At 35.0% G+C, this 17,512-nt stretch overlaps 1 protein-coding gene across 2 annotated transcripts in view; it reads right to left on the bottom strand.

The window, feature by feature from the left end:
- Positions 1–17,293, bottom strand: part of LOC117329688 (telomeric repeat-binding factor 2-interacting protein 1-like) — a 31,403-nt gene extending 14,110 nt beyond the window's left edge. For both annotated transcript variants that reach the window (XR_004533251.1, XM_033887761.1), the window contains exons 1-7: positions 17,151–17,293; positions 14,701–14,747; positions 14,252–14,356; positions 13,112–13,225; positions 11,584–11,701; positions 10,158–10,284; positions 6,106–6,683 (exon numbers count right to left, since the gene is read on the bottom strand). Coding sequence is in view for 1 of the 2 variants with exons in the window: in XM_033887761.1 (XP_033743652.1) it covers positions 6,106–6,683; positions 10,158–10,284; positions 11,584–11,701; positions 13,112–13,225; positions 14,252–14,356; positions 14,701–14,747; positions 17,151–17,270 (1,209 nt within the window). In the remaining variant the exon portion in view is untranslated. The remainder of the gene's footprint in view (positions 1–6,105; positions 6,684–10,157; positions 10,285–11,583; positions 11,702–13,111; positions 13,226–14,251; positions 14,357–14,700; positions 14,748–17,150) is intronic.
- Positions 17,294–17,512: the final 219 nt, after the last annotated feature.

The raw sequence follows: 17,512 nt of genomic DNA, 5'->3' as shown, positions 1-17,512 counted from the left end.
ACTAGATCTAACAAAAGGTTGTTTACCTCCTTCACAAGATCTAACAATATGTTGTTTACCTCCTTCACAAGATATAACAATAGGTTGTTTACCTCCTTCACAAGATCTAACAATAGGTTGTTTACCTCCTTCACAAGATCTAACAATAGGTTGTTTACCTCCTTCACAAGATCTAACAATAGGTTGTTTACCTCCTTCACAAGATCTAACAATAGGTTGTTTACCTCCTTCACGAGATATAACAAAAGATTGTTTACCTCCTTCACGAGATCTAACAATAGGTTGTTTACCTCCTTCACAAGATCTAACAATAGGTTGTTTACCTCCTTCACAAGATCTAACAAAAGGTTGTTTACCTCCTTCACGAGATCTAACAAAAGGTTGTTTACCTCCTTCACGAGATCTAACAATAGGTTGTTTACCTCCTTCACAAGATCTAACAAAAGGTTATTTACCTCCTTCACTAGATATAACAATAGGTTGTTTACCTCCTTCACAAGATCTAACACAAGGTTGTTTACCTCCTTCACAAGGTATAACAATAGGTTGTTTACCTCCTTCACAAGATATAACAATAGGTTGTTTACCTCCTTCACAAGATATAACAATAGGTTGTTTACCTCCTTCACTAGATCTAACAAAAGGTTGTTTACCTCCTTCACAAGATCTAACAATAGGTTGTTTACCTCCTTCACAAGATCTAACAAAAGGTTGTTTACCTCCTTCACAAGATCTAACAATAGGTTGTTTACCTCCTTCACGAGATCTAACAAAAGGTTGTTTACCTCCTTCACTACATCTAACATTATGTTGTTTACCTCCTTCACTAGATCTAACAAAAGGTTGTTTACCTCCTTCACGAGATCTAATAATAGGTTGTTTACCTCCTTCACGAGATCTAACAAAAGGTTGTTTACCTCCTTCACGAGATCTAACAATATGTTGTTTACCTCCTTCACGAGATCTAACAATAGTTTGTTTACCTCCTTCACGAGATCTAACAAAAGGTTGTTTACCTCCTTCACGAGATCTAACAATAGGTTGTTTACCTCCTTCACAAGATCTAACAAAAGGTTGTTTACCTCCTTCACAAGATATAACAATAGGTTGTTTACCTCCTTCACGAGATCTAACAAAAGGTTGTTTACCTCCTTCACAAGATCTAACAAAAGGTTGTTTACCTCCTTCACAAGATCTAACAATAGGTTGTTTACCTCCTTCACAAAATCTAACAAAAGATTGTTTACCTCCTTCACGAGATCTAACAATGTTGTTTACCTCCTTCACGAGATCTGAACAATAGGTTGTTTACCTCCTTCACAAGATCTAACACAAGGTTGTTTACCTCCTTCACAAGATCTAACAACAGGTTGTTTACCTCCTTCACAAGATATAACAATAGGTTGTTTACCTCCTTCACAAAATATAACAATAGGTTGTTTACCTCCTTCACTAGATCTAACAAAAGGTTGTTTACCTCCTTCACAAGATCTAACAATATGTTGTTTACCTCCTTCACAAGATATAACAAAAGGTTGTTTACCTCCTTCACAAGATCTAACAATAGGTTGTTTACCTCCTTCACAAGATCTAACAAAAGGTTGTTTACCTCCTTCACAAGATCTAACAATAGGTTGTTTACCTCCTTCACAAGATCTAACAATAGGTTGTTTACCTCCTTCACGAGATATAACAAAAGATTGTTTACCTCCTTCACGAGATCTAACAATAGGTTGTTTACCTCCTTCACGAGATCTAACAATAGGTTGTTTACCTCCTTCACAAGATATAACAATAGGTTGTTTACTTCCTTCACAAGATCTAACAATAGGTTGTTTACCTCCGTCACAAGATATAACAATAGGTTGTTTACTTCCTTCACAATATATAACAATAGGTTGTTTACCTCCTTCACAAGATCTAACAATAGGTTGTTTACCTCCTTCACAGGATGTAACAATAGGTTGTTTACCTCCTTCACAAGATATAACAAAAGGTTGTTTATCTCCTTCACAAGATCTAACACAAGGTTGTTTACCTCCTTCACAAGGTATAACAATAGGTTGTTTACCTCCTTCACAAGATATAACAATATGTTGTTTACCTCCTTCACAAAATATAACAATAGGTTGTTTACCTCCTTCACTAGATCTAACAAAAGGTTGTTTACCTCCTTCACAAGATCTAACAATATGTTGTTTACCTCCTTCACAAGATATAACAAAAGGTTGTTTACCTCCTTCACAAGATCTAACAATAGGTTGTTTACCTCCTTCACAAGATCTAACAAAAGGTTGTTTACCTCCTTCACAAGATCTAACAAAAGGTTGTTTACCTCCTTCACGAGATCTAACAAAAGGTTGTTTACCTCCTTCACAAGATCTAACAAAAGGTTGTTTACCTCCTTTACTAGATCTAACAATAGGTTGTTTACCTCCTTCGCAAGTTCTAACAATAGGTTATTTACTTCCTTCACAAGATCTGAACAATAGGTTGTTTACCTGCTTTACTAGATCTAACAAAAGGTTGTTTACCTCCTTCACAAGGTATAACACAAGGTTGTTTACCTCCTTCACGAGATCTAACAATAGGTTGTTTACCTCCTTCACAAGATCTAACAATAGGTTGTTTACCTCCTTCACAAGAGCTAAGCAATAGGTTGTTTACCTCCTTCACGAGAGCTAAGCAATAGGTTGTTTACCTCCTTCACAAGATCTAACAATAGGTTGTTTACCTCCTTCACGAGATCTAACAATAGGTTGTTTACCTCCTTCACGAGATCTAACGATAGGTTGTTTACCTCCTTCACGAGATCTAACAAAAGGTTGTTTACCTCCTTCACAAGATCTAACAATATGTTGTTTACCTCCTTCACAAGATATAACAAAAGGTTGTTTACCTCCTTCACAAGATCTAACAATAGGTTGTTTACCTCCTTCACAAGATCTAACAATAGGTTGTTTACCTCCTTCACAAGATCTAACAATAGGTTGTTTACCTCCTTCACAAGATCTAACAATAGGTTGTTTACCTCCTTCACGAGATATAACAAAAGATTGTTTACCTCCTTCACGAGATCTAACAATAGGTTGTTTACCTCCTTCACGAGATCTAACAATAGGTTGTTTACCTCCTTCACAAGATATAACAATAGGTTGTTTACTTCCTTCACAAGATCTAACAATAGGTTGTTTACCTCCTTCACAAGATATAACAATAGGTTGTTTACTTCCTTCACAAGATATAACAATAGGTTGTTTACCTCCTTCACAAGATCTAACAATAGGTTGTTTACCTCCTTCACAGGATGTAACAATAGGTTGTTTACCTCCTTCACAAGATATAACAAAAGGTTGTTTATCTCCTTCACAAGATCTAGCACAAGGTTGTTTACCTCCTTCACAAGGTATAACAATAGGTTGTTTACCTCCTTCACAAGATATAACAATATGTTGTTTACCTCCTGCACAAAATATAACAATAGGTTGTTTACCTCCTTCACTAGATCTAACAAAAGGTTGTTTACCTCCTTCACAAGATCTAACAATATGTTGTTTACCTCCTTCACAAGATATAACAAAAGGTTGTTTACCTCCTTCACAAGATCTAACAATAGGTTGTTTACCTCCTTCACAAGATCTAACAAAAGGTTGTTTACCTCCTTCACAAGATCTAACAAAAGGTTGTTTACCTCCTTCACAAGATCTAACAAAAGGTTGTTTACCTCCTTCACAAGATCTAACAAAAGGTTGTTTACCTCCTTTACTAGATCTAACAATAGGTTGTTTCTCTCCTTTACAAGATCTAACAAAAGGTTGTTTACCTCCTTCGCAAGTTCTAACAATGTTGTTTACCTCCTTTACTAGATCTAACAATAGGTTATTTACTTCCTTCACAAGATCTGAACAATAGGTTGTTTACCTCCTTTACTAGATCTAACAAAAGGTTGTTTACCTCCTTCACAAGGTATAACACAAGGTTGTTTACCTCCTTCACGAGATCTAACAATAGGTTGTTTACCTCCTTCACAAGATCTAACAATAGGTTGTTTACCTCCTTCACAAGAGCTAAGCAATAGGTTGTTTACCTCCTTCACGAGAGCTAAGCAATAGGTTGTTTACCTCCTTCACAAGATCTAACAATAGGTTGTTTACCTCCTTCACGAGATCTAACAATAGGTTGTTTACCTCCTTCACGAGATCTAACAATAGGTTGTTTACCTCCTTCACGAGATCTAACAATAGGTTGTTTACCTCCTTCGCTAGATCTAAACAATAGATTGTTCCCACAATACACCTATAACCCAAATTTGGCTGCTCTAGGTTTTATAGTTTGTCAGAAACTGCCCATTATATATGCAAGTGCTAAACGCAAAACCTTAATTTTGATTTTCCAGAACTTTGAGATTTTTACCCATGGGCCTTAATTGTGTATGATTCAAGCCATTCTTCTTTAACTTATTTGAATTCAACAAATGTCTTCAAATATATAAAAGCGTATATCATATTACTTAATCACAAACAAATACTTTGCGGAAGGAGATAAGATTGTCTAGTGTGTTGTTTACCTCCTTCACAAGATATAACAAAAGGTTGTTTACCTCCTTCACAAGATCTAACAATAGGTTGTTTACCTCCTTCACAAGATCTAACAATAGGTTGTTTACCTCCTTCACAAGATCTAACAATAGGTTGTTTACCTCCTTCACAAGATATAACAAAAGGTTGTTTATCTCCTTCACAAGATCTAGCACAAGGTTGTTTACCTCCTTCACAAGGTATAACAATAGGTTGTTTACCTCCTTCACAAGATATAACAATATGTTGTTTACCTCCTGCACAAAATATAACAATAGGTTGTTTACCTCCTTCACTAGATCTAACAAAAGGTTGTTTACCTCCTTCACAAGATCTAACAATATGTTGTTTACCTCCTTCACAAGATATAACAAAAGGTTGTTTACCTCCTTCACAAGATCTAACAATAGGTTGTTTACCTCCTTCACAAGATCTAACAATAGGTTGTTTCTCTCCTTTACAAGATCTAACAAAAGGTTGTTTACCTCCTTCGCAAGTTCTAACAATAGGTTATTTACTTCCTTCACAAGATCTGAACAATAGGTTGTTTACCTCCTTTACTAGATCTAACAAAAGGTTGTTTACCTCCTTCACAAGATATAACAAAAGGTTGTTTACCTCCTTCACAAGATCTAACAATAGGTTGTTTACCTCCTTCACAAGATCTAACAAAAGGTTGTTTACCTCCTTCACAAGATCTAACAAAAGGTTGTTTACCTCCTTCACAAGATCTAACAATAGGTTGTTTACCTCCTTCACAAGAGCTAACAATAGGTTGTTTACCTCCTTCACAAGAGCTAAGCAATAGGTTGTTTACCTCCTTCACAAGAGCTAAGCAATAGGTTGTTTACCTCCTTCACGAGAGCTAAGCAATAGGTTGTTTACCTCCTTCACAAGATCTAACAATAGGTTGTTTACCTCCTTCACGAGATCTAACAATAGGTTGTTTACCTCCTTCACGAGATCTAACGATAGGTTGTTTACCTCCTTCACGAGATCTAACAATAGGTTGTTTACCTCCTTCACGAGATCTAACAATAGGTTGTTTACCTCCTTCGCTAGATCTAAACAATAGATTGTTCCCACAATACACCTATAACCCAAATTTGGCTGCTCTAGGTTTTATAGTTTGTCAGAAACTGCCCATTATATATGCAAGTGCTAAACGCAAAACCTTAATTTTGATTTTCCAGAACTTTGAGATTTTTACCCATGGGCCTTAATTGTGTATGATTCAAGCCGTTCTTCTTTAACTTATTTGAATTCAACAAATGTCTTCAAATATATAAAAGCGTATATCATATTACTTAATCACAAACAAATACTTTGCGGAAGGAGATAAGATTGTCTAGTGTGTTGTTTAGCATTTTTTGGGCAAAATTATTTCTGGTCCCATCCTGAACTCATCTGGATTTATCATTGAAACAAGCAACATTTTGATTCCTCCAAGAATTCCGAATGAATATGTTCTAGCGAAATTTGGTGATGACCGCTTAAGGTTGCTATTTCACAGCACCTAAAAACCTACCATGTTGGGCTGATTCATCCCGGTCTTGGGTTTCTTTTTCAATCTAGTGCTGGACCGATCTCCTTCCTTATTTTGCTTTGAATCCGAGTCTGTTGAATGCTCGACAACAGTTAACTTTCTTTTCTTAAAGTCAATACCATTATGTCTATCGGCTTCCTCAGGTCTTCTGGGACACTTGACTTTTGGCGATTTGGATGCTTGTGAGGAATTTCTTAACCCTTCCTTAGAAATGTTTTCTGATTTTTCATTGTCATTTGACTTATCACAATGTGGTTTCAAATTCGGCTTTAATTGTTTTTCTTTCATTGCTTTATTTTCCTTCAGTGATGGAGAATTAGGTACGGCTTGCTTAACTGGAGAGGATTTTCCTTTATCAGACTCTAGGCTTAAGTCTCTTAACACAACCTGAAGAGACTTCTGAGAGTTACTTCGCTTTTTACGAGAAATGACAATACTACCCAATAAGTATTCATCAAATGAATCTCTTTGGTCACTCAAAGTCTGATTTAGCTCACGAGAACTCTCTGTAGCAGGCTTTTTCGAAACTTCTTTATTTTCTTCTATAAGGTGATCTGAATCTGTAATATGAAAGGAGAATATTCAGATATGATTTTTATATGCAGTTCTATAAAATACAGGGCTATTGTCAATGAAGACTGGAAAATCATATATTTTTCATGAAGCACAAATTTTGTGAATTTCCAAAAATACCATTTTGTGAGTCCTTCATTTGAGGAATTAAAATCACTGATAAAAACCCACTTTATCAGTATACTGCGGTAAAAAGTTGTGACCGTATGTATATCGTAAGTACTGTCGACTCATTCAAATTATCAACAGACTGTACATGTTACATACGTATGTGAAATGCAGATCTCTTACGGTTTATTTTTATTCCTGCGAAACAAATGTGACATGCTTTTTTCTGCAATAATAAAAAATGTCAGACGAAAGCATCAGGACTGCAAAACAACATGGATGAAAGTGTTTAGCATTAATACTGAATTCAGTATTTTTTAAATAATTTGTATATCCATATTAAATTTGAGCAAAAGAAGATATTTCAAGGATCGGACATTAACACTGATGATTGAATTAACAATTAAACGCTTGGTAGATTGTATTTATTGGCAAGATCAATGCAATGTGGGTGACAGATAAATAGAATGACTCCTGTTAGGGTTAATTGTTATATTTACATCAAGATAAATCTAAATCTGGGGTTGAAGTTCAGCTATTCTCCTGTTTGTTCAATTGAAAGAATGACACATGTTAAATCTATTTCATTGTAGTGCTTGGTTTGCATTCAAATTGATGTGTAATACAAAGCCTCGTCGTGACTATGATCAACAAAGCACCAAAATGACGTCATATTTACTCGATTGTTCTATGTCAAATCTTTGCTAGGTTTGATTCACCCGCAACGCATTGCCAAACATTTTTTTGACGCTGACGGAAGTGACGTCATGTGATCTGGGCTGCATTTATACTGTGATTAATACCATCTGGTTTAACACAGGAGTAATGAAAGACTGTCACACAGAATGTAAATATTGATACATAAATTATTGAGAATTCTGGTAAAGCCAGTTTTCAATTTGAAATTTCACCAGAAAATTTAGGAAAATAAAAGAATAAAGAAGCTGTTTTTAAAACTGATTGAAAAGATGGCACTGAACATTGTAAAACTGACGTCTTGACTAAGCTAGCTTGTCATGGCTTTCATATAAAACAAATGATTAAAGATGAAGAGTTCAGTTTCATTTGCTAGCACTTTCATTTACATGTCTACTAGGGTATATCCCCACTAGACTATATCTTTGGTATACTGGTGTACATGTACTTTGTTTTCTATATGGATTTGTTGCTTCAAATTGGAATTAATTCACAATTGTGTCTGGTATACTGTAAGCATGATTATTTTCCCAATTTCGCAATTTTGATCAGTAAAATATACACGTAGGGGTTATTTTTGTAAATTGTTAAGCAGCTGTTCAATAAATACTTCACATATCTTCTGGCCAAATTGCCATTGTGTATTAAGTAAAAATCCCACCGTGTGTTAATTTTTACATTTACACTACGGGTAATAGTAACAAGAAAAGTATACAGTGTGAAATATTTTTCAATATAACAGACCAAAAGAGATTTGAGATTTAACGACAATATAAATGCTACAAAATAAAGAGGCAACAACTTAAGAGTATGAATGCCCTGCTTTGCTACAGTTATTCCAAAATAGTCCATCAAAACAACAATGGTTGTTACTAATGATTTAAGGATGTATGTTACCCAACTCATACCTGTAATAATTCAGTATGTTAGAGTTATTTCCCTTGATTAAGTCCTGACTCATATACAGTGGACCCTCGATAATCCGAACACCTTCGTTCCCAGTCCAAACCGTCCGGATTACGAGTTTTCCGGACTGCCGAATTTCGTGTACCAGGTCAAAAAAATTGTCGTGTAAGAGTTATCTCCCTTGATTATATACAATCCGGGACGTTTCATAAACACGTCTAATTGTCAGACTTTTTAACAATAAATATACTTATGTTTCTGATATGATTCTTGTTTTGTTTTGTAGAAAGTAAAAAATAAACTATGTTTTTAAAAGAACATGTAAAGTGAAAGTTGTTTTATTTATAGAGGGCATATGTGACCTACAAACAACACACATGTGTCACGTCCCGGAGGTTCACAAACAAGTAGAAATTACAAACGTTAAATACCTTAAATAAAATACCCGGATTTTACAACTTACCATCAGTCCATGTTTTTTTTAATGATTTTTACGTATCAGAAACCCCAAGCTATCTATTTAAAAGTATGCGACACCAGCGAGAACTACCCAAGATGTTCGATAATTATTAAACCCGTATTCACTTAACCATGTGAAGCTTAGTTAAGTATCAGACGACTAATGACTAATTTTTGTGTAATCAACCCAGTTCTTGTGATCACTGCTTAATACGTAAATGTGTATGCAATTAATAACATGCATCTTTCAATGAGTCGTCGTTTCACGTAACGGTGTTACAAAGCCGTGTTAATGATGTTAATTACCGATCATAAATGTATTACATGTATTTGAGATTGATTAATTATCGTATCACGTACTGTATGTTTGTGCATAAATTCTGTAACATTTAGGTCGTAGAGAAAAAGCATTGTACCGTTATAAAAACAAAAGCTACACATTGTATCACAGGTAAACACCCGGGGCTATGACCTGGCAGCGGTCGCTATGACTACGCACAGTGTCAAGCGATAGTCTGTACAGCTGTCAACACGGGTGACTTGCCCCGACATTTTTTTCTCCTCGTGGTGAAAAATCGTCCGGATTATTGAGGGAAATTTACTAATGAAAAGTACATTCCGTTCCCAAAATGGGCTTCCGGAATCGGAATCCGAATTTCCGGACTGGTGAGTACAAATAACGTTACGGAAATCCGTTCCCGTGCATTTCCGTCCGGACTGTGAGTTTTCCGGACTATCGGCGTCCGGATTATCGCGGGTCCACTGTATAAGGCATGTTTGTTTATGCGGACAAACCAGTTTGTCAGTTTTTAAATGTAATACATGTACTTCTAACATATATCTAGACAGACTTGCAAATGTTAATACAGGCCTTAGAAGTCTTTGTCAAGGCTCGTCTGAAAACAATATAAAATCACCAGGTCTGTCTTTATTTCATAAACAAATAACACTGGTCCAACCGCTTGGACCGCAAAAACCAAAACAGCAATGTAATTTATTAAATATGTCAGAGTTATTTCCCTTGATGAAAATATCTTAATCGCTTCTCTTAATGAAAACAAACTGTCAGTAAATGTCACCTAAGGGCTATTATTAAATATCTACCTGACCCCGGGACTCCAAAATAAATCCTTTCTATCCATGGTTGGATTTCCTTCATATCATCTCTGTGTAATTTATTAAATAAATTCTATATGTGGTACCCCCTAACAAAACCTGGAGTCCTGAGGCGGGTTTGATGTACAGATTCAACAATATAGATGACTATAAAAATCGTAAATGTTGGTACATACCTGCAAGATATTTTGCATTTTTGGTTAACAGAAACTTTATGTTTCTGGACACGTCATATGAATCAATGTTCGGCAGGATTCGCTTCTTAAATCTGTCCTTCATGGACTCAGCTGAGTGGTCTGTCACCTGCAATGGATATGTGCATCAGGTTAAAAAAAAGGTAAATCAACATTTTCCTTTTCCTTTACATGGTAAATTGTCTTTGGGTTTCGTAATGAAAGATTTGTTAGAAAATTAAGATCTAGTCTTGGAAGTCCTGATTTACCAGTATATATATACATTATGGAATTAAATCAAATTATAAAATTCAACATTTCTAGATACATTTATATAAGATTTCTAATAAATTGCTGGATAGCAAATTGAGTGAAGGCTCACATACCCCTCACCCCCTAATAGTGGTTAAGTGTGATCTTTGATGTTTAAACTGAATGATAATCACCAAAATCTATTCAGGGGAACTTGTAGTGAAAATCGGGGGAGTTATCTCCCTTGGTTGGAACTCATTCCGCACATGAGCTAGAATTTAATCCTGCCGGGTGTCAGAGAGCAGTCTCTTTGATCCTGAACCCCACAATGTGAACATGAAGCCACTAAACGTGAGTACTTGTCACCACAATGTATGGGAGCATTAATTAGTCTTCTAGAGAAGGCCGGTGATAACCCTACACCAGTTTTCCCTACAAACTTGATGGTGTGTTGTTAAAGTGTAAATATGGTGTTAATCTGTCTGAAGCTTCACAAAATAAACAAGCTTTGCATGGACGCATGCATGTGCACACTAATGCACAAAGGAATTACTATATAAACTCGCTTTCAGTAATTAGGAGGTATACTTGCGCTGTTGATGAATATGTATGTATATATCAATTCTTGTTTTGATATATTAGTAATGCAAATGATGAAGGAAGACAATTTGATAACCCATACGTATACCCTGACCGGGCCACAAACTCACGTTCTGCTGCACCTGGTTGCCAAGCCAAAAACACCTGAAGCTTTATACACCACTGCACCAAGTCCACATCCTCAAAAAAGGATGTTTCAATGTTGCAATGATGAATGGCCCCGAAACTCTGGCACATTCAAATCCTTTATTAGACTATATGAGTATCTGGACCACAATATATATACATTGTACTGAGTATAAACCGAGTATGTCTAACAGTAGACAGATGTTAATTGTACACACAGGAAATTTTAATCTTGAACTTTCCGATCAACAACACAGTGTATAATATTATGATACCCTGTTTTTGTGTTAAAAATTTGATATATTAACACAAATGTCAAAGGAAGACAATTTTATGTATTCCTTATAAGGAGATGGGGCAAAGGGTAACATTCAGAAATGTTTTGCATTTTACTACACTTTAACTTATTTTTTCATAAGATGGAATCTCTTAACATAAGCTACAAACTTACCTTTACCAAACTCATATCTCGCCAAATCTTTAGGCCACTGCACATGGAAACCAATTCTCTGTTCTTCTCAAAGTGTTTTAAAATAGCTAAGTCATCTGCCAAGGAATATTTGGTGCGTCTAAAAAATACAAAAGATGTTTCTTATTCAATTAAAGTTACTAAGTAATTTTACCAAGATGCATTACCAGTAAGGTAATTTCAATGAAAATCATGAAATAATTTTGCATCTTTTCTTCTTTGCTCTAAATTTCTCAACCTGTATCATCCCAGTGAGAATATAACCTCCATCATTTACACAAGAGTTCCACCCAATTATATAACTCTCCTCCATCACTGGGACGAAAATGTCCCCCTCCCCCCTCAAAAAAAAAATTTAAAAAAATAAAACTTAAGAAAATTTACACAACATCTGTTATATGTATTTTGGAGGATTTCTTGTCATTAATTCTGAAAACTTGACCTAGCTAGGTTGTAGTATCCAAATTTCTTTTCTTTGCTTTGATTTTAGTTGTGTACCCTTCTATACACCATTTTTTGCTGTGGTAATGTTTTAAAATTCTTTTTTGGAAACTATGCTATCTGAGTTGGGGTGTTGGAATGAAAGATTAACACTTCATTCTGGCTTCTGTTACTTTGAAATGTTGAGGCATAAATCAGAGATCGTCCTATCACGAAAGTAAGGATAGTTTTTCTTTCTCAATATTGTAAAATATTCAGATAAGGTTATCAAAATACACATATTTTATATATACAGGATGGTATATTAAAATATATTCCAGTATTATGTGGAAGAAAAGACTTATAAATTTTTCTGAAGAACTTGGCGAATTATAAAGAATGTGCTATTAAAAATAGAATCATTGTCCAAGCAGGTTTAATATATTTTATGTTGTCAACATTGAACACAATATTTCAACCCAAAAATCAGAGCTTGTGTAAAGTATATACACTGTACAACGCTGTCTGGTGATGTACCAAACACTGGATAAAGGGTGGCCTAAGGTCTTACTGATACAAATATTTTTAAGCATGACCTATGTCCTAATTAGGAATTAGAAACAAATATTTGTTAAGGGTGGCCTAATTAAGCTTTACTGAAACAAACATTTGTTAAGGGTGGTCAAATTAGGCCTTACAGAAAAAAAATATTTGTTAAGGGTGGCCCAATTAGGCCTTACAGAAAAAAATATTTGTTAAGGGTGGCCCAATAAGGCCTTGCTGAAACAAACATTTGTTAAGCGTGGCTTATATAATTACACTTTACTGAAACAAACATTCATTAAAGGTGGCCCTATTAGGCTTTACTGAATGAAACATTTGTTAAGTGTGGCTTAATAAATCTTAACTGAAACAAACATTTGTTAAGCCTGGGCTTTTTTTGACTTTACTGAAACAAACATTTGTTCAAGGTGGCCTAATTAGACTTAACAGAAACAAACATTTTTAAGGGTGGCCTAATTAGGCCTTACTGAAACAAACATTTGTTTAGTGTGGCCTAAGGCCTTACAGAAAGTTCTGCCATGCTTACCCTAATGGAAGAGCTTCTGTCCTCTGTATCTTGGAGGCTGGACTGAGGTCATCTACAGGGTCCACTTCATTAACAGCATAATTATGATCAGTACTACATCTCTTTGGTTTTAATCTGAAAACAAAACATTATTTAAGTATGATTAATCAATTACCCTGTTATCACCTTGAATTCTTTGGTTGGGTTTATTTTGTTTAGCGTCCTTTTAACAGCCAGGGTCATTTAAATCCATGCCAGGTTTTGGAGGTGGAGGAAAGCCGGAGTATCCGAAGAAAAACAACCGGCCTATGGTCATTACCAGGCAACTGCCCCAAGTGAGTTTTGAACTCGCAACCCAGAGGTGGAGGGCTAGTGATAAAGTGTCAGGACACCTTAACCACTCGGCCACCGCGGCCCCTACTTTAAATTTAAAACAAATACAAGATGGTGAACTTTTTGATAGAATATTGGTCACATAATAGTTCATCAATCTAATTTCAAAAGTCAAAAGGCCATTTGTGTAAATCCGAAATATACTTGTTAAACTCCAATTAAGAACATCAATATCATATTTATACCATAAAAGTAATATCACCTTTATCAATCATTCTTACTGGTATTAATATGTTGGTAATTGAATCAATATATCTGAAATATTTAGGCAATTATAAATTGATTATGTCAAAAAACAAAAACAAAAACTAAGAAAATCTTTGAAAAATGTTTTCTATCATGAATTGATCCCTCTATGGTAAAATGAGTCGGTATAATTTCTGAGGATTCTGTACACTCAGAACTCGTCTGTATTTGTCCATCAAAACTCGTCTGTATTTGTCCATCAGAACTTGTCTGTATTTGTTCATCAGAATGCGTCTGTATTTGTCCATCAGAACGTGTCTGTAGTTGTCCATCAGAACAGGTCTGTAGTTATCCATCAGAACTTGTCTGTATTTGTCCATCAGAACTTGTCTGTATTTGTCCATCAGAACACATCTGTATTTGTCCATCAGAACGCATCTGTATTTGTCCATCAGAACGCATCTGTATTTGTCCATCAGAACGCATCTGTATTTGTCCATCAGAACACATCTGTATTTGTCCATCAGAACGCATCTGTATTTGTCCATCAGAACTCACCTGTATTTGTCTTTCGGAACTCACCTGTATTTATCCATAGCCAGCAGCTTATTACTCTCCACACAATCCAGGATGTATTTTGTAGATATATAATCATCAGAGGAAATTTGGTCGCTTTCCACAGTCAGTCTGTACAACAGAAAATGTACTGGGTACACATACTGAAGCAATGAATGAACCAAAGCCTTTTTTCTTTTAAATTAAAAGTTCAAAGTTTGTTGGAGAATGGCAATGTAGATGAAGACATTTGTTACATTACAATGAGGCTACATCATCATATTTAGTGAAATCAAAAAGGAAAATTTCAAAAGCTTTGATTAAAGCCTAGAAATAAAGGTTCACCTGGAAAATCCTAGAAATATTGATTTACCTGGAAAATCCTAGGTTTACCTGGAAAATCCTAGAAATATAGGTTCACTAAAAAATCCTAGAAATAAAGTTTTACCTGGAAAATCATATAGCAGACTACTTACTTGATGCATTTCCTTGTTACCTTCACTGTCATTCCTCCACCTCCATCCTGCAAAAATATTCACAATTAGACGAAATATGAGAAGGAACTTTGTGTAGTACACTATATATGTAACATAAGAAAAAAAGGGAAAATAAACATTATACACAGGCCAAAAAAACAAAATTAAAATGATAAAGTAATGTACAATAGCTTTCTTTGTTCTACCATATTGACAATTTACCAGTCATTCAAGATATGTTAAGACCATCACTTTCATCCACAAATTCGAATACACCATGCATGAAAAATTCAGATTTTTTTTAACTAGTTACAAGTTTACTAATATTTTGTACAATTCTTTTGCATTCATACAAATTCATTGTGACAATGTGTAGTACAGCACAATTTGTACTTCCACAGGAAAACGAGATCCAGTCCTATACACTTACACAAAATTCTGCCATAATTTGATCCCTCCCTCCCTTTTTAAATGTCACTGTCCATCACATCCAAACACATGTACATCAACTCTCACACTACTACGTACAGCTTAACATGAATTGGTCAATCAATGCTACCAAATGTAATAGGAATTTGAGTTATTTTGCTTTCACATGGGATCAAACTTGTAGCACTGACTGCCTGCCGGCCAGCCCCATACCTGTAATCGCTTATATGTACTGGAATAGTGAATACTGTGCATGTGTAGTCATGACTAGTGTGTCAAGCCTTAGAAGTTTAAAAGGAATGGGTTGGATTGGCTTGCATTTAATAAAGATTCAGTTTCATCCCTTAAAATTTCCAGTCTGTCACTTTACTAATCAAGCAAAAGGTAACCTTTAGCAAGTTTCCAGGTACAACAACGTAAGAGGTTCCATATGGTGAAAAAACATTTTGACAGTGCATGCAGTGTAACATCTACTGATGCGGACTTAGACCTCAGGCTCTTCTATATGGGTTCTAGGTATTCTGAAATTCCTCTGGCCATGACACTAGAGTTGCACAATCTGACAGAGAGATGTCTAGTGAAGGTTCGAGTATGTCCAAGCTTATCATCAGATCAGCTGATATCAGGGCCAGAGGAAACTCAGGTTGAATGTACCCCATGCCAGACAATTTGGGAATATTGTCTCATATTTGAGAGGATGCACTGAAACTCACATTCATGTGTTGTGATGTATGTCATAAAACAGAAGTGTTTTGATATATATATCATTTATTTGCAGAAAATTATTCAGCTTGCATTTCCATGAATTTCCTTTCTTTTGCCGGAAAGAATGCTGATCTGATTTCTTTAAATATACAAGTCCCAATCACTGAAAGGAGGGATTATTTATGGTTTTTAGGTGCTGTACAGTAAGATAATGGTTATATAAAAGTGTATGTGACAGTGTGTTATAATGTATAACGTCGAAGGACAGTATATGGAGTCTTCAAGTGTATGGAATACGCCTTAAGGTGGATAATGACTTGTACTCCCCTATTACAACACTATCGATATTCAATATCATCAAATACAATGATGAAATCCTAAAAGAGTATACAATTATTATATTGATGCCAATTAGTTGATATTGATAAATGCCTGGTGTTGATTAGTAATTGGCAAAAAACTTTTGTACAAAAATTTGAGAAAAGTTGACTTGCCGAAGAACGTTGGGTTTGAATGGGACTATATCAAGAGACACACATTGATTAAGTCTACACAGGTTAGCCACATGCTTACCTTTGTCTGGTTAACTTACACGCCTTTTTTGTGTGTAATGTAAAAAAAAAATGTGAAAAAGCTCGAATTTAGACAGCTTATATGGTTGTACATGAATATAAATAGACGTTTTATTATGAAAATTATCAATACAACACTATTTTGATCACCTGAACAAAAGCAAGCCTAGCACGACATAGATAAACACTAATAAAATGATATCATTGCAACTGTTTCACTAAGAAATATTTTAGGTAAGCTCTCTCAATCTATAGTTTCTGATTATATAATATATACCAATTATAAACTAGCTCATTTTATCCAATTCAAATAATTTTATAATAAAATTTCTGTTTTAATGTTTTTGTAACATACTTGAAGATATATCACATCAAAACATTAAGTCATTTGTGGAGGGGTTCATCATTGATTACAAACTGTTAGGTTATTTCTCAAATCTTTCGATTCTCGGTACAAGTGTACTGAACTAAGTTCAAGTGTAGTGTACAGTATTACTGGGACGAGATTCCATAGTATTTAAAATCTTTCATAGCAGCACTATCAGAACCGTGTATTGTTGTTACGATGGTAATAAACGTTGTTTCATTCACGAAACATACTTATGATGACTGCACGATTTCGACTAAACAATCTACGAGAGATTTTTTCTTATAGACAATTATTTTAGGTATAAAAATTTGTTTGCCAATATTTCAATATAATTTCATTAGGAACTTGGCGTTGTTAGCATTACTGGTCGTTACCTCTATCAAAGGCTTGAGTGTTATTTTTTGGGCACATGGCCTCATGTAAAATACGATGGGTTCTCCGTTATCATCGGTAAACAAGAATCTGCTGTGAGGCTTTTTCTTTTCTGCCGCCATCTTTTTAAAGAGAGTGATCAGCATCAATGGGACGTTTGAATGATTCTAATAAACTGTAGCGATGTAGGTTCCGGTTTTTAACTCCGGAAATAAAAGAGATTTGTGGTTTAACTGTATATTTTTAAACTATAGGTTATTGTATTGATGTTTCCTTTTGAACTTCCACTATTTTTTAATATTATACTTAATGGAGCTCATATAAAAAAATGAATCAATGTTAACGACAGAATGAGAGAGAAAAA

This window comes from Pecten maximus, chromosome 6 (genome assembly GCF_902652985.1).
Source record: "Pecten maximus chromosome 6, xPecMax1.1, whole genome shotgun sequence".
In the NCBI taxonomy this organism is placed as follows: domain Eukaryota; kingdom Metazoa; phylum Mollusca; class Bivalvia; order Pectinida; family Pectinidae; genus Pecten; species Pecten maximus.
Note: the sequence above shows the minus strand (reverse complement) of the source record. Positions and strands in the feature narration are given on the sequence as shown.